Below are 23013 nucleotides of genomic sequence, written 5' to 3'. Positions count from 1 at the left end.
CTTCCGTGCATGCGTATATTGTGAATCGGAAGTTGAATAAGTTTCAGGAAGAGAACCTGATTTGTTTTGGTTTTTGTGTCTAACAGTATTGCTAATTTTTAACTGAAATGATGTGAAAAGCTTTAAAGTATAGTGATTTTTACTGAAAGTGGAAGATGGCTCTTGTGACAGTTCAGCGATCGCCAAGCCCAAGTAACAGTGCTGCATCAGTAAGATTCATTGTTTTATTTGTTAAATAATAGAATGAACTTACAGTGTAAGAATCTCTTTTGTTTATTTCTTATGCAATTTAAAATTTTTTACTGGTTCATATTCTTTATTAACTATCATACGTTTGGAAACACATTAAATTCATTGCCATGATTTTGAAAAAGGGGGGGGGGGTCAAATTATATCTGTTTAAAATCAAGTATTTTTACCTTTGAACGCAACATAATTTCAGTTGTTTATTTATATATAATGACGAAAAAAGATTTTTTTACATTAAATGTCCAAACTTATTAGGAAAATGACATTGTTTTGGGGAAAACTCATGCCACGAAAATACACTGTTCTGACATGAATATATAACCATTGTAAACATATTACGGCCTGATACAGTTTAGTTCTTTCTCAGTAAAGCAATTCTCAAACTCAGTCACACAGAGAATGGATAAATTGGCTATAAATGTAAAGTTATCCTAAAGTTTAAGATAACATTCCATCAGTATGACCATCTATTAAAAAATGATGCATTGCAGCAAGGGTTACAAGAAGACCCTTAATTGTGTCAATATCCGTGTCTCGATAGAGGTTTAAAAGAATCAAGGGTAACACATTTCATCACTACCCATGTCTTTTCTGAAATGAGGCCACAGGGATCGTGAGGGTTACTGACCCTTAAATCAGTATCCGTTGTAACCCATTGTGATTAAGAAGAACCATGGTTATTGGTCAACATACGAATCGTTCTTTATGTATATAAACAAAGTTTTCACTGTGATCACTAATATTTCAAAAATGTAAATTCCTGTTGCAATATATATAGTCAGTTTGTATGAGAGTTTGTACCAGGCTGGAAATACTGTAGAAGCAGAAATATTAATTGAGGATTTAATTTTGTTATTTTCGTTGGCATAATAAATCAATGAAATTAAATCCATGATGAATTTTTAACCTAAGTATTAATAAATACAGAGTTGATACGCAGTATTGCCCATTGCACAAAAGTATCAATTCCAAAAAAACAACTTAGACTCTTAATTCTAATATTTTCTGATCCCAGATCATTTAGTCATTATACATTTTGATTCCTCTGCATGTAAACTCATTTTATAAAAGTGTGAGTTTGTGTACATGTAAAATAGACACAATGGAGCATTATAGTCCTAGTGACACAAGGGGCTATTTATAAAGGAGAAGGATGTTAGAAGTGTGTTTACCGAGCCCACAACAAAGGACAGTTATAGTTTCCTATTACTCAAATTGATAGTATGAAAATAAATAAAAAATGGATGATTATAAGGAGTTTAGTTAGTTTAGTTTAGTTTAGTTATGTATAGTTATTATTATGATGTAATACTTGCTTGGAGTAAGTTCTATGTTTAAGGTAACTCCGTACCTATAAAATTATGGGTTCACTTTTACTTAACTTAACTTTTTTTTAACTTATTGGACTTGAATTTCATCAAAAAATAAATAAAATATATATGTATCCATACTATTTAAGATGTAAGGTAATAAAAACCAAAGGCTGAAATTATCATCTGAAAATCACACTTTTTTGTTTAAAAATTAAATATAAGTGGATGGATACTTGTTTGTCTATTTAAATTTTATTACTTACTATGCCAGAAAACTAAAATTAATTTTAAAAAAAAGAAAAAATTGTTTACATTAGAAAAATTATAGCATTTAGATATATCACTTAGAGAAAAGTAGAAAAGAGTTATTTCCCTTTGTCATTATTGAATTATGTCGAATATAAGGATGAAAAACGCTTATTAAATATCTCCAAGTAAACAATAATTTGAGTTTTTAATGTGCACCTATGATAACATAGAAATTACAAATCTACCTGCAAGAATTTAAATGAATTCATGGTTTATGTAAAATGTATGACGTCACAGGAGGATGGATTTACTTTAAGGAGGTAATACAGTAATACCCCATTCTAAAACCCAGTTTATCTTTTTTATAAATTAATTATTAAACTGTTCCTGGCATATACCGGTAGTATTTTGATTTAAAATAATACAATCTTTTTCACTCATGACTATCAAAAAGATTGTACATCATGGTGTACATCAAATCTACAGGAACATGTATTTGTATAAAATATAAATTGTGCAATCAGCATATGTTGTATAGCAAATCTATATACAGTTATTGACTGATAAGATTTCTGCTGAACCTATTATTTCAAATATTTAAAAGGACATCTTTCATTGTACTCAATCTAAATCCCCTCAATCCCTCACATACTGGTAAGTTCATTCTATTTGCATTGGAATTAGATTGTCAAGGACAGAGAGTTATGAGGGGAAATATTTATTCTTCAATTAAACCATTTACCAATAGGCTAACTCTGTACCCTTGCAGTCCATTGAATAGCCAGTAATGATGTAAGGGTTCATGCCAGTCTGAAATTACCTCATGAGAGTACCAATGAGTGCCGGCACTGTCATTCATAAATACATGTCCAAATACACAATATACACCCATGAGATAGATAAATGAAAAGGGAGAATATTGGAGATAGAGTGACAAGATTAATGTAAAACTGCATGTTCATTATTCTTCATTGTATGGAGCTACAAAATGGTGACACACTCAACTGTAAGTTTTTGCAATGATTGGCAATTTACAGGTGTGAAAGTGATAGATGAAAGTAGTTAAAAAGGAAATATTGCAGAAACTGTACATTTTTATTTGAACTGAGACAAAACATGTTAATAAAGCTAGAGGTTTAAAGCTTTTAAGTATGGTAACAAGTCTTTAAGTGGATGACACGGAGTGTTACAATTTTTTACTTCTCGTTGACAGGAGGATGTTGTATCAGAAGATGCAGATGAACTCGATGTGGCAGGAAAACCTGCGTCACCCCCTCGGCAACGCAGGTTTGTAACAAAAATATGGTCGGCTAAAATTTGCCTAGAAGACTTGAATTTGAACAGGGTTTTAGTACATATTTATAGCAATAACCATCTTCGCTAGCCAAGGGTTTTCGGTCCACTTTGCTCCCCATAAACCCTTGGCGGATTTCATTGCGAAAACTCGGTGACGAGCTCCGTTTTATGATTGGCTGCAGCTGCGAGTAGCTGATCCAATCGCAGTGCTTGTAAATATAAACTTTAAAAGAAAACACGTGTGTGATCTTAGGTAAATCATTCGGGGCTTTTAACAAATTAAGACACAAGTTCTCGAGTACAGTGCCTCGCCAACGATGGTCTAACCAGATCGCTTAAAAAACCTATATATTTTACTGGGATTGAACATAGTTCTACAAACTTGTCAAGGCTCGCGTGATAGCATGGGAAGTAAACATGGCGAATGTAGAAGCTGCCCATCCCGTTAGTATATACGTTCCTGCTTATGGTTATTGCTTTTAAAGGTTCAATGAGATTTATTTTATTAAATTTCTTTGGTTCACATTATTTACGACAACGATACCTGGTTTTATGACATGAAAGCTTTGATATAAATCGCGACTTTTTCACTCCTGGTACAGGTCCTTACAAAACACTATGAATAAAACATTCCATGCTTTCCTTAGTTTATAACTTAATTCGTACTTAATAGCATCGTTAATTATGTTCCGATATTCGGTAGTCAACATGTTTTCAAGTTGTATTAATGCCGTAGTGTACATATAACCCGTTGTTTAATTCGATTAAAATGTAAATATGCAAGGGGCGCAACTCAAGTTGCTCGCTAGATAGCGCCACCACATCACCGAGTTTTCGCAATGAAATCCGCCAAGGGTTTATGGGGAGCAAAGTGGACCGAAAACCCTTGGCTAGCGAAGATGAGCAATAACATGCTCAATAAATAAACTTCAGGTGTTTACATGATTGAAAAGTCTATATTTTTTTGCAAATAATGCATCTACCATTGATCCAATAGCTATTGTAGATTGGTCTCTTTAATTATACATTTATTAGCATGCAAACAGTTAAAATAACAAGGGTATTGCAAGGACAGGGTTATCCGTATCTTTTGTGAGAAAACGTACTCTTCTTTTACACCTAGCTGGGTTATCACAGTAATTCAACAATAAACACATTTATTTTATCCAACAAGTTTACAAAGAGAAGTACATGATAAAACATGATTTTCTACCACTTCCCGAAGGAAAAATTGCAGGTTGAACTTGAAGATTTTTGGGCTGGCAGATTGAGTTGTGTTAACTTGTGTTGTATTACTCTATATACCACTGCGAAGTATAAAAAATGTGAAAAATGCTAGGCATCTTACTTTTTGTACTGGAATTATTGTTAGTATCCCTTTTCCCTGGTGACCTAAATTTGGAAATAACTATAGAAGGGTTATTGTACGCACCAATATATATTGTAATTTACATATTTAAAGTGATGACGGGTTGTACTAACAATGGTCCACAGGCTATAGATCCCAAATTGTAACTCAATACCTTATAATTTGAGTCTAGTATTGTACAGGGAAATGGTTTTAAATTGAAAAATTATAAAGAAAGGGGAATGGAAACAGATTGACTTAGTTGCAGATGAAAGATAAGACTTTCAAAAGCCCAGCTAATTTCTTTTGGCAAGCAAGAGTTTTCAAATTTATTGTATTAAAAATGACTTAATGAGCAATATTTTTGTAATTTCATAGCTGTGTTTTATTGCGTGTCTTAAAATGCTGTCATTTGCACTTTTCAGAAAAAATTTTCATGACATTGTGAAAATTACAATATATCATCAAAATATATTTATGATGAAAAAATGTAGACCAATCCAATGTAGCTCTTCATTTTTAATGGGGGGGGGGGGGGGGGGTGATTACTTTCCCTTATTTGGGCAATGATAGCAATTGTCATTTCCTGTCTCCATCAAATTGAAGAATACCTGATAATTTTTCTTTCGATTGTCCAGTGTATAATCACTGTACTCGAATGGGACGTGGCTTAAGGCCATTTTCTTTGTTGATCAGCCATAGAACATCATTTTACTTAAATGACACTATCAACACAGATAAAGACCACCCCCCTGACCTGTTAATGTCAAACACAGATAGCTTTCAATGTCGCAGTCAGCAACCCCACTTGAACACCAACAACACTGTTGTCGGACTTGAAATCCAAACAAATATTTAAAAATCAATACATCTTAATTTTCGAGATTTGGCCTTTTAATGGCGCAATGATAAACATTTTTAAAAAGTTTTCAATTTCAAAGTTTTATGAACTCTGTCAAAATGTAATTTGTCTGTTCTATCTATTGAGCAGATATTTCAGATTTAATTTTAAAGACATTTAAAAAAAAAACCAAATTGTATAGATTATTAGACTTTGCCAATTTCATTAAGCTTTCTGGTATGTAAAGATGCTTTAAAGATATTGAAATCAAGAGGTTCAATTTATTGCGACTATGTAATGAATCGTAACAGGAGAAAGTTTACACCCATAATTGGTCGAGTGATCTGTATTTTATTTTGTACCTGGCATGTTACACCTGGGAAAACAAAAAATAAACATCTTTAGAGGCTGTTCTACCATGGCTTATCTGAGATGAATCTCATTAAAAGTTTCTTATTTCATAGTAAGGTCCATGTACCTAAGAGTATAAAATACGCCTCGCAGCTGAATAAGGTCTTATTTTGAGAGCAGGCGGTGTTTGTTGATAGTGTACACATGTTTTGTAGGAAAACATTCCTGTGAAGTGTTACCACATACTTTACATGTGAACTGTGACGTTTCATTTAAAAAACAATTATTAAAGTTTGTCCCATCATCAACAAGCTCTATAACATTTTTTACTTGTGATGGAATCATCCCTGACGGTGGGCCATGCACTGTCAAATATAGTGTAGTAAAATAAGTGACAAGTGCCGTATTTGAACTTCGACAGAATCAAGGACAGTGCTGGAATTCATATAGGCTTTGAATTCAAGCAGAAGACAAAAGATTTTGATCATGTCTGCTGGCTTTGTTGAAAATAAAACAAGCTAGTTAGCTTGTCCGAGGATGTGGTTTGGATAAATAAGAAATACAGAGGTGATTAGGAGTATGTATTTGCATGAAGTTAAAGAGCTAGACCACAGGTAAATTATCATCTTGTTTCTGATGTCATTTTAGTATCAGTTTCTTAAAATAGATGAATCAAAGATTTTGATGAATATGATATCAGCCAAAATTAATAGAACATAAAATGTAGACATTTTCAATGTTAGTGATAGCATAAAGATACATACAGGTACATGTATTTGATATATTTTTTTAAATTGCTGTCAATGGTTGAGTAATTAATTTTGGAACTGATTCAGCATTCCTCAAGTTAAATGAATACTAGTAATCATGAATCTACCGTTTAAATAGAAATTCGTATAGGTATATTCCCGAAGTTTCATTCTTTTTGAGCATGTTGAATAAAAATAGTCCCCTGAATGAATTGATTCTTGTGACAATATATCACTACATACGCAAATTTGTTTTTTTTTATTCATACTTTTTTTAAACCCTTCAAATTTGTTTTCTTGTAAAGTACATGATGTGTAATTACTAAACAGTACCAAGGGGAAGACAATAATTGACTATTATAGATTATTTCATATTAAATTGCATAACAGATGAGAATCATGCAATTTCAGAGAATTGGCTTGTAGTAATCTTAATTTACTCAATAAGCACAGTATTTGATCTATTGCTCTGTCTCTGTTTACATAGACTGCAATATCTTTAGCAACCTCATAGATTTTTACTATTGAAGAATTAGCTTGTTTCGTGAAGGCTTGGGTAATTTCAAGTGGATTTAAAATGTTGATTTTGCTAATTGAAAGTGATTAGTAAAATCATTTCAGGGACTTGACGCCATCATTAAACACATGGACCTGACATGAATGCATTAGAAAAAGGCACAAAATTCTTTTGATCTTGTGCTGAACAGAAAAACATTTAACATCACTGGGTTCCACATGTTAGTCGCATTCATTTTCTGAAACGTAAAAAAGAGTGTGATTAACATTTGTTTTTGACTGGTCAATTTTTATAACTACAAGCTCAATTTCTCCATGAGTCCTGCCTCTTTCTTTCTCTCTCCATGTAAGTACCAAAGAAGATTTTGAAGTGGAGTTTGTGGGTTTGTGGAAATAAATAACAAGGAAACAGGGCCCTGGTTAAATGTACTTACTGGTACAAGAATTTACTTATTGTAGTCTTCTAAGGGTGACAGCCTATCACATCAAGGAAAAAATAAACCAACAGTTATTTCCTTGAAGTTTTTTATTTTTTCTTTATATAATACATGCTTTAATTTAATGGTTTAAATACTAGTACATTTTTTTGTAGTGATGCAAACTCATAAAGATAATTAAGAGATTAAGAGAAATATTTGTTTATATTAATGTTGAATTTAATTCATGTTAGCAAAATTTAGGTATCTCGTAGTGAAAGGGTGTCTCACATTCTTTGGTACTGTCAAATTGTTATTTATTTACCACGGTAATCGAGTTAGATGCGCTGGTATCGGTGCAAGTTTATCAACAAGGACCTTTCATAAAAGGAAGGAAATGGAAGGGAAATAGGTCCTTCTCTTGTGGACAGGTCAACTATTCACCAATGCCTTAATTTCACCTTAGTCTTTTCGTTTAAAGTTTAAAAAATTTAAACGAGAAAAGTTTTAGCCAAAAAAACCTGTTTTTTTTTATAAAACTTGATAAAGGCAGAAAAAAAATCAAATTAAATATATGTACTGCACGTTTTAACAAATTATTAATTGTTGTATTACAGAATTGAAAAATGTATCAGGAGGGAATTAAAAAATAAATCTACATAGCTGATAAGTTGAACAGTCTAGTTAAATTGTTTTATCAATAATCCTGGCAACTCCCCATTTGATATAATTGTTGGTAATTCAATGTCTTAGGAAGACAATATGCAAAGCGTCTTGAGTATTTGCCTATTTTAGGAACATGTACAACAGTTTATGTAATTCTCATGTTGTAAACAAGGATTGTATACAATCTGAGAGACATAATACCGTATACTATGAGAAATTACATTGATTGAACTGATCCATTAATTGTCGGTCTTCCATTATGTCAAATCTGTGCATTTGAAAAAACTTTGTTATCTAAAGGGGACTTTAAATATCAAAAACCTCAGATCTTTTTATTACAAAGTTTACACACTGTCCTTGGCTTACAGATAATTTTCATTTTAAAAGATTGTGCATTGATTTTTTTGCAATCTTAACTTTTACAAAAACATGTACACTTACAATCAACATTTCACTTGAAAACTATTTGTAAAGCAAGATACAAATTCTTGAGATTCATATAATTGTACGAATGTGGAGTCTATGAAATTTCAATGCTTTTATTGGCTCATACTTTATTATTGAAAGAATTCCAGTCTGTCTGGACAGCAATTTAAGCTGAACAAACAGAATTTGTGATAATGTAGCTCTAAAATTCACCATCATAAACAAAATGACAGCTATTGACATCGGTAAATGACCAATTATGCATTTTTACAGCAAGGTGTCTCTGGTTGTTGAAACAGAAAGGTAAGCCGCCCCTCGGTCATAATCCATCAACATTTTGACCTCAAATTGATATTGTTTTTAAAAAAACTTTTATTCCTCTATGTATATAATGCTCTCAGCATGTTCTGTTCCACCCTTCCTGATCAGTAACAAAAAACTCTTTTAGGACCAAGGCAGCTGCCAAAAGACTCAAGAAATTTTTCCATACGGTCCGATTCATTTCCAAATTGAGGCCGTGAGTTTCTCTGTCTTTCTCCTCATGCACGTGCATGTGTATACTATATTTCATGTGAAATTCATGTCATTTTCATGTTCTGTAGTCGGCCAGTACATCTCTTTACATCTACATGTACCATATGTATGCAATTGTGTGTCGTTGTATATACCGGTATATATATCCAAGCCTGTCCAGTTCTGCTTTTTGGTACACATATAATTATGTGTGGTCAATTGATAGATGTACATGTATATACCTGTATGCTAGACATTAACAGTCAGAGAATATAATAGCATGAATGGAATTACAATGTGTAGTTTCTGACATTATTATCACATGACAGTACTAAAATTAAGCAATTTAGGTTAGATAGTCAGGATTGAATTCAAGGTTATAGATTTGATGTCAGAAAAATAAGGTAGTACAATGTAGTGATGTGTGTTTCTGTTAGTATAGAGGTTTAAACAGCATGGAGATGTTGACATAGTTTATTAATATATGATTTGAAGAATTTTAATGTGTGTGTGGTTCCAATGTTATGTCAATTAGCAGTAAACCTGTGTTACAATGGATTGGATATTCTTCCATTAAGTTTTATTATATAGTACCGAATCGATCCTTTTGTGAAGAATGTTCATTTTGATTAGACTTGAAACCAAATTTAAATTAATATGGTCCAACATTTGACAATGTTGGTGATATTTTGTAACATTCAATCCTCCATAAGTAATACCAAGAAAAGATATCATCCCAAACATGTCTCAGACTGCTATATTTCATTTCTAATTCCTATTCCTTGATGATAGCTGGAAAAGGGCAAGAAAATGAAAAAGGGAGATAATTCAGAGCTACAAATTCATTCATCAACTTACATTAACTTCGGTAGTACATAACTTGTGGCAATTAATTAAAGCTTCTAACATTGGATTCTGATAATCGGACTAGCCTCATGCAATGTCATTAAAACTTAGCATGGCAAACGTAACCTGTATGTTCTCTTTTTACAGTGCGTTAATGCTACATATGCTCTAGCCTGTGTTTCTTGCTACTTGCTAGTGTTAAAAACCATTCATTTCATATACCATGTACTCGTGAGGTGAAGGGAATGAAAGCATATACATATGTGTATACTGTATCAAGAAAAATTAATCAGAAACAAAAGTTACAAGTATGATGAATATGAAATATAACTAAGTTAAGGTAATTATTAGTAAAATGACAGTTATTTTATTGATTTACACCATAACATTTTAACAAAGAGTGACAGCTGACACTGTTTTGTGTGTGTATAAAACATGACAAAGTGATCAATTTTGATTAACATCAATCTGAACATAAATAATTCTTGTACAGGTGTTGATTATTTAACTGCGTGATATAAATTTATGCATCATGCAAGATATAATTTTCAGATGTAATTTATTTGCAGTTTTAGCGAGAGTTACTTTACAGTTAAAGGGGCGGCTCTGATCTTGCCACAGAGTGAACAGGAATCGCTGTACGCCTCCAAGAGAATAACAAAGACATGTGACAGTAAGATTTTGTTGTTATAGTACTAAATGTGTGTGTTTTGTTAGTGGTGTTTGAATTGACAAAGACTTTCAGTGACTAAAGTAAACGTGATTGAATAGAGAACATGTATTTGATCAAATCAATATTTGTTTAATGAATACGTAGAGAAGTTTATCATATTAAACTTTATTACAAAATTTATTAACACAATTATTTAATAATGAAATGCAAATTTTTCGAGAAGAACACTTGATTCAGCATGTATACTAGTATGTGGGTAAATTAGACAGCTTTAGGTTTTTTGAGTAAGAAAATTTCATTATTTCATAGAAGTGAAATGGCATATTATATAACACAAGTCATTTTTCCAATCTAATCTATCGACCAACTTTTTATTTGTTTATGGCGCTATGATAATCATCACCACTAATTAACATACGTTTGATTACAGACGAGATCCAGAGTCACCTCCAGTCCATGTTCTACCTTTTGCGGCCACAGGACACAATCAAAATCGTGAGTGTTGTCAAAGCACGATAACTGACACCTCAGGTGATCAGCTGGTTTTTTTTTCAGGTGTTACTGTACAGTTCTTTTTTATCCCAGACTTTGTGTTTGAGATGTGGGTGTAGTCTGGGTTGTCAGAACTGACCTCAATAGTTTTTACCTCATTATATCAGACAGTTTTATTTCTTACAAGAAACCACATGTCGTAGTGTGTGCATATAGTTTCAAAATGATTGCTTATTTTGTCAAAGGGCAGGTTTTTTTCTCATGTTAATGTAGACGTCTCATTGTTAATCACTGCATGGTATTGTTCAAGAAGTTATCATTGAAAGTTTAAGGGCTTCACACATTAAATTGTTTTATAATATCCTTTGATTAATTGTCAAATTCCTACAGGCATTAGCTGCACACTTCTGCTAAAACTCTATTAAGCCAAAAAAGACTAAGCCACTGTTGTAGTATTTCTTATGATGTTGCATCAATTAGTTTTATTGCCAGTTTAAAAAGGAAATGACTCAGTTTTCATCCTTTTGTTAAAAAGAGAGTATTAAGTGATTCTAATCTTAAATCTTGCACCAATAATAAAATCACTCTCTGCTATATATCTTGATTTTAAAATGTTTTGCTTGAGAAACTGTAGTTTTATCTTTTGGGAGAGCCTTGTTTGTATTTAGATTAAATATATTTTAAGGCAGTTTTTTGGTTAATATTACATGTTTAATAAACAAATATTAAGAGAATGTAAAGATTTGTCGGTAAAACAAAGACTTGTACATATAATAGTATACAGTATAGTAATTACATTTTAGGCTGTAAGACTAGAGACAACAAATTCCACAGGTATCCCACGATACATGGCGGTCGTATCGTGTATCGGGCGTCAAGATACGGAGGAGTCTGTGATACTTGGTATAGACTGTCAGCAATCGGCCACCATAGGACTGGTCTATCCTATCTACGCTGACACAAGCTTCAAACTGGATGGGGATGGGTAGGCTTAGTATACACCAGATATATCAAAGCTTTGGTACATAAGTCATGTATGAAAAGATCAAGATGGAATAGAGAGATGATGAATATCACATAATCATATATAATGTATATTCATATGTGCTTTCTTTATGATTAAACATCAATACAAAAGTACTACATTTTTCAGTATTACTTAATATAATGTATCTAGATCCTTAGGTTTAATTGGTACAAGTAGGTGTATTTATTGATGTATGAAATTTTTAAGACAATATAAGATCATTCCATAATCAACAGTAAATGTGAACAGATTGTGTGATATGTCTTCTGTTGGTGTTGTATATGATTTGATGTATTTTCTCTTTGATCTTTAGTGGGTTCGTCGTGTCATCTGATGGCAAACTTCATGTGTTCAAACCTGTGTCAGTACAGGCAATGTGGTAAGAACAATTGCATTCTAAATCTTTATATTATTCGAAATCTAAGTATTTTGTTGAAGATTTCCTTTCGGGAAGCATGTATTTTTTTGAGAACTTTTCTTGCTTACTGAGTATTTACGTCCAAAGATATTTTAAGGTATTGTCTACAGCTTTTGTGCAACAAACTTGAATTGTTTCTGTGACTATTGTCAATAGAATTTATTAAAATTGATTTGTAGGTCAGCTCTACAGAGCCTGAACAAGATCATCAAGATGGCTCGAGACAATCGCTACATTCCCACCGGATTATCTCACACATGGACAGGATATTATGACTCTAACAGTCTCAGATCAACTCGAGTTCAAATATCCGAGTGGTAAGACTTCGTTGCATATCAAGTTAAGCTTGAAATTAATAAATCAAGTTAGAAGATATACCGGTAACAGTTGTATATTCTTATCAACAGAATTCAATTTCAAAGAAATTTCATGTTGGCAAAAGATTTTTTGTCTTTTAACTTTTGTTCGTTAGTTGTTGCAGACAGTGTAATAAAAAATAAGAAGTGTAGAGCAATATCATCAGAAACTATTTTTAAACTGAAGATTCATGCAAGAGCAGACAATTTAATTTTCATAAAATTTTTACACTTTCTTATATGTACAAAAAGGTGCTATGGAATTATTTTTGTTGATCTAGAATTCTCTTTTTTTTCAAAGGTACACAAATGAAGATGTGGAATTTTTCAAGTCCATGCCTGTGTTTGTAGAAACTGACGAGTAAGTTTCCAAAATATCAGGTCTTCTTGTGGTTTAATTGTACGACTGACAGGTGATGTATTGTCGGCCTAAATCAAGATTACATTTTAAAATTTGATTCTTTAAAATTATTTTACAATTGTCTGCCGTATAATATTTTTTTAAACAGTGTTTTAGCACTAAATAAATGTTGCCAAGTTTCTGCTTCTATGAAAACCCAAACTCATCTTATACATGTGTTGTAAATAACATTACAAATTTTTGTTGTATGTGCAACACTACTGAGCTTCCAATAAAATGTTCTTGTTTTCTACTTATCTAAAAAAACTGCTGTTAAAACTGTGGCAGTTCTACACAATCCATTACACAGCATTGCTAAGCTTTTCTGTATAAGGCACTGCATAAAGCCAATGAAATTCGGCATAAAATTTTCAAATTATGTTTTCGTAGTGAAGAGTCCCAGTTTAAGAAGAGACTGAATGTGGAGCTGAAGAATGTCATGATGAGAATGGATCTAGAGGAAGCAACATGCAAAGCTGTGAGTGGCTTTAAGCCTTTTTTTTCTCCTTTCTTCTTTAGACAACAGCAGTACCGGATTATTGAACAAAAAAATCAAAATAGATACCGATACATTAATAAAACTGTTTACCTTTTCCCAATTGACTGAGACAAAAGTCCCCAACTCAAATATTTTAATAAACAATCTTGTATATTGATTTGTTTCAGATAAGAACAGAGCTACAGGCAGCTATGAACATGGATTTGTCGGAACACAAGAGTTACATAGACCAAGAAATGATGCGAATTCTGGGTCAGATGGACTCTCCAACGCTCATCAAAGACTACCTGTACCTAGGATCTGAATGGAATGCTTCCAACATGGATGAACTTACCAACAATGGGTAACCAGGAAACTTGCATTATAACACATCTTTAAAATTTCTTCATTATTTGAAAAAAATAATACAGATGTTCAAGTACTTGGTAATTGAAAGTATAGTAATTAGCGTAGATTACTTATTTTATGTACCTTAAGTACTAAATTCTGCAATTTGACAGTTTTGCATCAAATCGCGAGAATATAAAATGACAAATGGCAATTTTTTTTTCATAATTTCAAATAGTTTACATCTGTCAGAAAAATAAAAGCGAGATTTTAAAAACCGCGAGATGTGCGTCCTCGCAATTTTACGCGGATATTAATTCCTCATGTTTACTTAGGAATTTACAGTATCATTGTAGACATATTTTACAATGAAGCTAATTTTGTTTTTTAGATATAGCATTATCATGGATATCTTTTAAACTGTAGTGTTGGTCACATCCTCAATGTTAGCAGAGAGATTGACAATTTCTTCCCTGGCTGTTTTGAGTATCAGAACATCAGAGAATGGGACTCGGAAGAAACAGACCTTATGAAGCATTGGGACAGAACTTTCCTTTTCATTAGGGAAGCAAGGTAGAGAAAATGTTAACAGGCAAATATTTGCCCCCATTTTATTTTTGCCTTTTTGCCTTGTCAGTGTTAATTAGAAAGAGTATATACATTTGTATTTTTAACTGTTTGGGCAAATTTGAAATGGTAAAAACTGTTTGCAAGCATTGAAAGGCAACCCCCCCTCAAAACCCCAATTGAACCAAATAAAAAACCACTGTATAAAGAAGTACATTTCACCTAAAATAACTATAGGTACTGTATCATTTGTTATGTGCAGAAAATAATGAAATAAATATATTCATAATTTTCCAGGAATAGAGGTTCAAAGGTTCTTGTGCACTGTAAAATGGGGATTAGTAGATCAGCATCTACAGTAAGTTGTCACCTGGTCGAGGCGTGCTTCTCACAATTATATGCGGACATTAATTCCTTGCTTGTAATAAAGCACTTTACTTTTAATGATGGATTTTACAGTAAGCATTTCGTACTGTTATTTGAATGTAGGTGATGGCTTACCTGATGAAGGAGTACAGAATGACTAGACAGGAAGCCTACGATTTTGTCAAAGAGAAGCGTAGCTGCATCATGCCTAACTCTGCCTTCTGGAAGCAGCTTGAAACATATGAGGGCATACTACAAGCAAAGTTAGTTTCCATTTGAATTTTTATTTTTTTGTTACAATAAACACAGTGATTTTTTATTTTTATTTTTAAATTTTTATTTCTGTGATACTATAAATACTGTTTTTTCACACGAACACACAAGGTATGGCTGAAACAGAAATAATACTTAAAACAATTTTTTTTAATTAGTGAAATATCTTATTCAGAGCAAAGATTTACAATAAAGAGAAAAGCTAGGGTATGTACGGTTAGGTGTTTTGATTCTTTTTCATTGTGTAGATATGGTGTCTCTATTTAAGCAGTTGTTTGATGAATCCCCTTCCCCCTTCTGATTTGTTCCTTTTCAACCAAGTGCACCACATTCTTACTATATGTATATCTATTATGTGTATTCTGATACATCCAACCTTTTTTGTTGTGCAACTTCCGAATCAATCTCTTTAGTAAAAGATTGCTCAATAATTATCCAATGAAAAGTATTTGTATTAGAGATTTTTAATGTATTGTTAATTTTTTTTTGTTTCATTTGTTATAAATGATACATACATAAACATGCAGTTTGATGTTAGTGATTTTTTGTTATGAACATTCAGTTAAGGTAAAATAATCTTTATTACATGTAACGGTACATGTACTTTTGCCTACCTTGGGTGTTGATTTATAGAAAAGAAATTTTAATGATAAATCATGTGTGATTTTTAGGAGAAAGCTGGAACTTTTCAAGAGCAAGTCCCAGCAGGATCTTTTAGATGCACCCACTGATGATGAGGTGAACTTTAACCGACACTCCAGAAACTATGAAATCCTGATGGACAAAGATATGACACGGTGTCAGAGTTTACCTGATCTGGATAATTCTGTTTTCCTTCATGATATGGGTAAGCTGAAGGGATGGCAGATGTAAAAAATCAAATAATAATTGATGCAGCATGGTTTCATTTGAAAGTAGTTTCTTGAGATGAGTTTGGGGGAGAATTTTTGTTTGTTTCTTGCAGATATTAGAATGTACACAGATATTGTAAATGAGATGAAAGCTTTTATGTTAATATTGTCAATGCACTTAACAAAATATGATCATCTTCAGTTAAATATGTGATTGTACATGTATATATTTTTTCAGTCTTCACTTTCTTTCATTTTCAGATTTAAATTCATTCAACCTAGAACCAGGTATGGAGGGAGAATCCAGAAGTGCTGACTCAGCAGAGGATTCCCTGTCCGATCATCCATCTCCAAAACCAGAGGGGGAGAAGAGTCTAATCTGTTTCATAGGAGGGGAGGATGATGACGACGATGATGGACATCAGTCGGAAGGGATGGAAGAGGTGGACTGGAACAAACCACAATCCACCCCTCTTCCAGCATTCAAAATCATCAAACCTGATGGAAGCTGGATCAAGGAAGAGGTTACAGATGGTGAAGGGAAGGAGAGTGTGAAGGTGGAAGTTGTCATGGAAGAGGAGAAGGAAGAGGACGAAGAAATTCAGGAAGAAGAGCCAAAAGTGGATGAGAGCAGTTTGGAAATGAACAGTCCTTTCGTACATTTGAGAGAAAATATACCTTGGAACCCAGGCACAGTGAAAAAGACTAAGGAAAACATTGAAGGGAAAAAGGCTGACTTTGTGGTAGGAGGGGAAATACCTGATCAAGTCATTACAATTGTTGGTGCAGAGAATGCTGGGATTAGAGAGGATCTAAAACTGGATCTGGCTGGTGTGACAATGACTGACAGCTCTGACTATTGTAAGGACACTTGCACTCCTACATCAGATAGCAGCAAGAATTCTGGATCCATTTATGAGAAGGAGGAAATTCCCCTGGCACCAGGGACTGTTAAAAGAACTCTGAAAGAGATAGAAGAAAAGCATGGGTTAGTGTGTGTTTCACTTTCACTGTTTGTAAAGCTTTATGAGAACATCATTGCCATTACATTACCACATGTACCATTAAAATAAGAAGTACTTTGAAATAAGAATGAGACATAATGAGAGTTACAAGGAAATGGTTGGAATAAATAAGTTAAAGGCTAACAACAAATATTGAATTATCTTACTGAAGCTGAGTTTATAAATAATGTAAAATATGATATAAATAACATTTTTAGATGTCAAAGAAAAAGATTTGCAGGTTTAAATTATTGAATTTTATAATGCAGAGTATTTAGAAGTAAGGATTTGCCATCCCTTCAGCTCAAGAGATCAGCGAGTCTCAAAAGTCCAAGAGAAAACATTAGACGCCGCCACATTGACAGAGAAAGGCGCAAGACCTGCAACCCAGTTCTGATCAGGTCCCCTCGTAGTCCTGAGGAGGAGGCGGAATTTGAATGGAGGCGACACAGCACGGGGGAAACCTTCTCTTCTTCTAAGTCTGGTAGTGAAGAAACAGCGACCTCTGCAGAGACTAAGCAGGCTGTGTACAGACTGATGGGGGAAGAGATCAAACTGGAAGAGGGCATTGTCAGAAGACAGAAGGAAGGTAACAACATGAACAGTTTTAGAGGTTCTACTGAGCTTCCTCTCAGAAAAAGTTATTGTGTCATTTAGGTGGTATAAATTTACAATCTTACATACACAGCTTGTATATGTACATACTTGTAGTATATTAACCAAATCATATTCTTTTGAATCCTTTGTATTTAAGATGATAAACATGGGGTGGATTGCAAAAATTTGTCACAGTGAATCAGTTTTCACTGGTAAATTACTAAGTTGAATCATTGCAAATAAAAATTGGGTTACAGTAATTCAGAATTATATATTTCCATGAGAACTACATTTTGCATACGTTTGTAGGCATCGAAGGTAAGAATCGTCAGAGTTCACCCGCTAGTGAAGCCAAAGATCCAGCCAGAGTCAACCCAACTACAGCTTGTGTGCAGGTATCCTCTGCAATGAAAAATGAAGATTTAAATTTGTGTACTGATAATCTCAAAAATGTGCCAAATAAAAATGACTGTGCCTTGGACACAAATATGAGTGCCAACAGTAATGCTCCTGAGTCAGCTGAGGAAGATGTGCCTAAACAATCTGTAAACCAAATGAAGTCAAATTTTGAGAAGAGCCCAACTCCTGAAGAATCGTGTAAAAAAGAATCTAGTCCCAAATCAGAGGATTCCATGGATGCCCAAATTCCTAATCCCCAATCTCCTGATCCACTTTTGTGTTCTTTTGCAGAAAAGAAATTGACATTTGAGAAAATCAGTTCTGTTTCTTCAACTCCTACTCCAATGGATAGTCCAGAAATTGCAAAAAGACAAAAGAGGAAATCTCAGAGTGAGGCTAGGTTTGATTCTGAAACTCTTGAACTTATACGGGAGATTGGCTCTGCCCTTATGAACAGTCCAGCTAAGTGTGAAATCGAACCTGATGCTGATTTAGATAGTAGTGGTAATTTTAGTTTAGTAAGGCATTTTGTAAGGGACATCGAAACTCGCACTAAAAAGGAACGAAAACCTGCAAGACAGATCATAATCATTGACAAAGAATCCCAAGAAAAAAAGAGAAGAAACTGGAGATTCAGTGCTCCAGTCCCTGGCAGTGAGAATGCTAATGAAGAAATCAAAAGACCAGTGGCCAAATCTGTCAGTCAACCAATCTCTGTGCTGGAAGAAGGAGACAAGGGGATGGGTAGTAGTGAAAGAGGGGAGGGAGAAAAATCAAGCGAGTCAAAACCTGCAGAATCTTCAGTGTCACCTGGCACATCTTCAAGTGACTGCTCATTAGCTGGGGATCATATAGACAGGGTATGCAACTTGGTTGGAAAATTTCGTCTCATTGAAACGAAAGGAAAATCTCCTCCAAATGTTAAATGTGACTCACCTGTCAAAAGTGACCCACCTTCAAATATTGACCTCGAGGCAGAAGCTTCTGAGTGCAAGAGTGATGCAACAAAGGAAAAAGAAACTACGTGTACTGCTCAGACAGAGGAAGAGGAGAACTCGAACAGCGAGTCTGAATCTTCATCCCCCGACAACATACAGTTAAGACTTTTGAAGGAAAACCTACGGAAGACTAATATCTACTCTCCCAATAGACCTCCATCTATAGAGCTTCGGCGTTCCAACACAAGCCCCGGCTGTGCTTTAGAGACGGTGAGAGAAAAACTCTCATCCCGTTTACAACAGAGGAACAGTTCAGGGGATTTAGACCCAGAAATGGATGAAGGAAAGCGGAAAATTCGCAAGCTTCAAGGGCGGAGTCACCCTCTAACCAAGCTAGAAAATCGAAGGAGTAATCCATTTTATAGTACCATGTAATGGAGAAATGCTCGGTCCCTGCACACATAATTAGAGGTATCTTGTATGTGATAAATAATTATCAAAGCAAGCTGAGATTAAGTTGGCTACGTACTGTGATAGAATGTTACCTTGTGTGATTTTGTTTGTGAGTTTTTTTTTCTCTCAATGATTGTTTTCTTGTTATATGTTTAAGCATTAGAGTGGTGTAGTTTGAAGATGAAAAAAAAGTTTGTTAATTTTGTTGTAAATAATTTAATATATATATCTGCACTTACATACAGTTGGTGCAACAAAAGAGTAACCAGTGCAATAATTAACTACTACATCTTCTCTGCCATGACTTGTTTCCCTTTGTTATCTGGTGTCAAAACAAAATGTAGTAAATACTGAAACTCACTTTAAAGCACATGGTCAAGTATCAATTTCTTTAAAATGTAGGGTAAAATGTAAAAGAAAAATGCAGAATTTGTTTTTGTGATACATTAATTCATATCTGTAGAGAGGTTTCCACAGAAAATCAGCTAGAAGTTCTCTTTAATTAATCAAATCCAATTCTTTCTCTGTAAAGTTAATAATGAATGTTCAAGGCCAGAATTAAGTAAGATTATGTTTAGCTAAGCTAATTTTTTTGTTTTCATATACTGAATTAAGCTCATATTACCGTAAGTAAAAAGCTTATCAACATGATAGAATGACAGTGGTTTATTTTTACATGTTGAGGTGTATTTTATTCCATTATTTTGTGTTTAAATGCTGAGCTGAATATCTCAAATCTGACATTATTTTTTTTACTTTTATTAATTGTAGCCATTTGCTACCATCAATATTTATCCTTCCACTGCTGTATGGTGCTAAATCTTTTAAACTTTATGACATGATGTAACATGGACTTTGAAAATTATAATTTGGTCACATTTGGTTTCTGATAGAGAAAGCAATGTTATAAAGTTTATTGTGAAGCCAGAAAGGCAGAAGATTTGATCAAATGTACATGTACCAACAAAATTCATATCCCTGTAAACTTTTTGACTGCGCTATTTATTACTTATATTTATGGTTAAAAAAGTAAAATTATTCAAGTTTATTAAAATGCAACTACCAAACTATAAGCTGTCAACAAGTTAACAGAGAAATGAACGTTCTTGCTCCAGTGTAGGTTCATATATTAAGGAAATATTATATTTTCAGATGTATATTTTGTCATTAATCCAGTCATATTTTCTCTAAGTACCGGGGGTACATGTACATTATCATAATTTTATCCTCTGAAATTCTTAGTTTTCCCCAACTAGTTATTACAGGCAGTCTGAACAAATTTTGGTTCTCATGGTGTGTTTATAAGATCTGTTTTTCTGCCTTGAACTTGGACTTTAAATTGCATATATACATCGAAAGATGCATACTGTAAAATACAAATATTTCATAATATCAAAAATATGGAATTTTGAAGAAAAGAATGTATGTCACTTAAGAAATTAGGAAAAATGCATGTTTTGTAATATTTTATATTAATAGTACATTTATCTGATGCATAATTCATTTTAATTGAGATTATCCCTATCTGAGGTTAATCTGCTACAATTACTTTATTTACATTTCTTACCAAATCTGATAACCTCTGCACAAAAGTAAAGCTTTTATAAATGTAACTACCTCCTATACATTTATATTTGTTGGGTAAAGATTAATTGCTTTGTATACAGAATACTGGTTTATGAATTGAGTATTACCTATAGTGCTTTGTTTATATAGTGCTGATCAGGGAAGTTATATTTTTGGGATGATAGTTGATATCAAGCCAAACATATCCTGTTGGTTGATCATAAATGAGATTCCCTAACTGTTCAATAACTCAGACATTATCTTGTCTGTCTTCTTGGTCTGTCTCCATCTTCTTTAAACTTTTTTTTTTTGATATGCATTTTTAAAAAAAAATATGTTCTTTCAACCCCTTGCCCATTCAGTTTTTTGTGTGTGTGCAAAATTAGTAGGGGTATAAAAAGAAAATTTAAAGAAAGTTTCATAACTGAAGAATTCAAATTTATCTTTTGAATCTAATTATGCAAGATCATCATAATATTTTGAACCAGAAAAATACACCACCACCCCTATACAAGTTTTCTGCTAGCACCATATCCTTAATAAGCTGACATACATTCCCTGTCCCTTTTCCTTGTGTGTTTCCCGGTTTGTTTTGGATTTTTTGTTTTGACGCTAGCTCATTAAAGATTAGGGACTCAATAGAGGAGTGGATCAAAGAAAACTGAGGGGGTGTAGATCACTCCGTATTATCATTGCTATTTTTGTAAGTCTACTATATTAAACTGTCATCTGGTGCTTTTTAATGTGCAATTACATGTTAAAATTGCCTATAATGATGTGTATTTAACCATTGTTAATTTTCCATAATAAATTAAAAATATTGCTCTTATGTGTTTGCCTCTCTTTTTCAACAGGGTATGTACACTCTTGATTGTTATTTTAGCTCACCTGTACTTGAACTGAAAGTTCATGTGAGCTTATCTGGTCAGTGGTCATTAAAAGTTATGATACCTTTGCATGAAAGCTTCCAAATCTTACACATTTACTACCCTTTATGAAAGACATGCATACTTGTTCTAGGTGTATAGTTGCTCTATTGATAGGTGTGAATACACTGTATTGAAAATAAGTAAATAGTTATCATTCCTGAACAATCACAGAATTCATGTACTGACCTTGAGATAATAAAACTGCATTGGTACATGTAGCAACACATTTAAATCACATTAAAATCACAGGCACTTGACGTTATATGATTTTCTCATGATATAAAATGTATATCTTTGACCTAATAACTCACAAGGTACACATAGCCGCCATCTTGAATTTATTTAAAACTGTCACATCTAAAGGTGGAATTTTTTCTTAAAACCCATCATTAAATTTATTTTGCGACCCTCTCTGTCATCCGATTGGTTTTTTAATACCTGAGTTTTTAACTGATTCAACCAAAACGGAGCATTACTCCTGTCAATGATAAATATAACCAATCAACTTAAATAAACCCAAGATGGTGGTGATGTGTACCTTGTGTATTATCAGGTAGGGGTATATATATTTAGTTATGAGAAAAATATATAACATCAGGTGTCTGATTTAAATCTAAAATTCTAAAGAGAAAAATAATTGGTTTCCAATGATCGAAAAAATAATCAGTTAACATGAAATATTGGACTTTTTAATTATATAAAGTGTCAAATTAATATTTTCAAGAGAAAAGACACCACTTCAACCTAACATTCGCTGAGTATGGACCATTATTAATCAAGTACAGTGCTAAAACAAAATCTACATCTACTTATCTACAGCATTTGTTTTGTCAGTCTTTAAGCCTCTTACATAATGTACATATTTTGACTTACTTATTCTCAAGAACTACAATCAAACTGAACTCAAATTATGTTTTGGTTATTGTCTTTCAAGGTTGTTTAGATAAAGGTTCCATTCAAGGGGGAGAAAAATTTAAAATATATTTATATAAATACAATCATGTATATTTTCTGTAGGAGGATTGGGGGGAGGGGGGGTTGTTACATGTTTCAATTTTACATCAAAGAATCTTCAGAGTTTTATAAAGTTACTGTTAAG

At 33.1% G+C, this 23013-nt stretch overlaps 1 protein-coding gene across 4 annotated transcripts; it reads left to right on the top strand.

Moving 5' to 3' along the window:
• The first annotated feature begins 16 nt into the window (after window positions 1–16).
• Window positions 17–21810, top strand: LOC105344121 (uncharacterized). 4 transcript variants are annotated; one of them, XM_011451760.4, is made up of 19 exons: window positions 17–209; window positions 3025–3098; window positions 8694–8723; window positions 8869–8937; window positions 10349–10452; window positions 10883–10947; window positions 11748–11929; window positions 12285–12350; window positions 12569–12706; window positions 13047–13106; window positions 13536–13623; window positions 13812–13987; window positions 14398–14544; window positions 14836–14896; window positions 15028–15167; window positions 15849–16024; window positions 16290–17016; window positions 17302–17621; window positions 17939–21810. In XM_011451760.4, the coding sequence occupies exons 1-19, from the start codon at window positions 156–158 to the stop codon at window positions 19399–19401; spliced, it is 4140 nt and encodes a 1379-aa protein (XP_011450062.3). In that variant the 5' UTR covers window positions 17–155; the 3' UTR covers window positions 19402–21810. The 4 variants fall into 4 exon arrangements, with proteins under 4 accessions (XP_011450062.3, XP_011450063.3, XP_011450064.3 ...); XM_011451761.4 differs by lacking the exon at window positions 8694–8723; XM_011451762.4 differs by lacking the exon at window positions 8869–8937.
• The last annotated feature ends 1203 nt before the right edge of the window (window positions 21811–23013 follow it).

Source organism: Magallana gigas, chromosome 3, assembly GCF_963853765.1.
Source record: "Magallana gigas chromosome 3, xbMagGiga1.1, whole genome shotgun sequence".
NCBI classification, from domain to species: Eukaryota; Metazoa; Mollusca; class Bivalvia; order Ostreida; family Ostreidae; genus Magallana; species Magallana gigas.
The sequence above is the reverse complement of the archived record's forward strand: the minus strand, read 5'-3'. Positions and strand labels throughout refer to the sequence as shown.

What these genes read in the sequence shown, in the direction of transcription:
- LOC105344121 (XM_011451760.4), top strand. Translation starts at nt 156, where the DNA reads ATGGCTCTTGTGACAGTTCAGCGATCGCCAAGCCCAAGTAACAGTGCT. An exon ending in AATAACAAAGACATGTGACA is followed by an intron (nt 10,453 to 10,882) that starts GTAAGATTTTGT and finishes GTTTGATTACAG; the next exon opens with ACGAGATCCAGAGTCACCTC. An exon ending in TTCAAACTGGATGGGGATGG is followed by an intron (nt 11,930 to 12,284) that starts GTAGGCTTAGTA and finishes TTTGATCTTTAG; the next exon opens with TGGGTTCGTCGTGTCATCTG.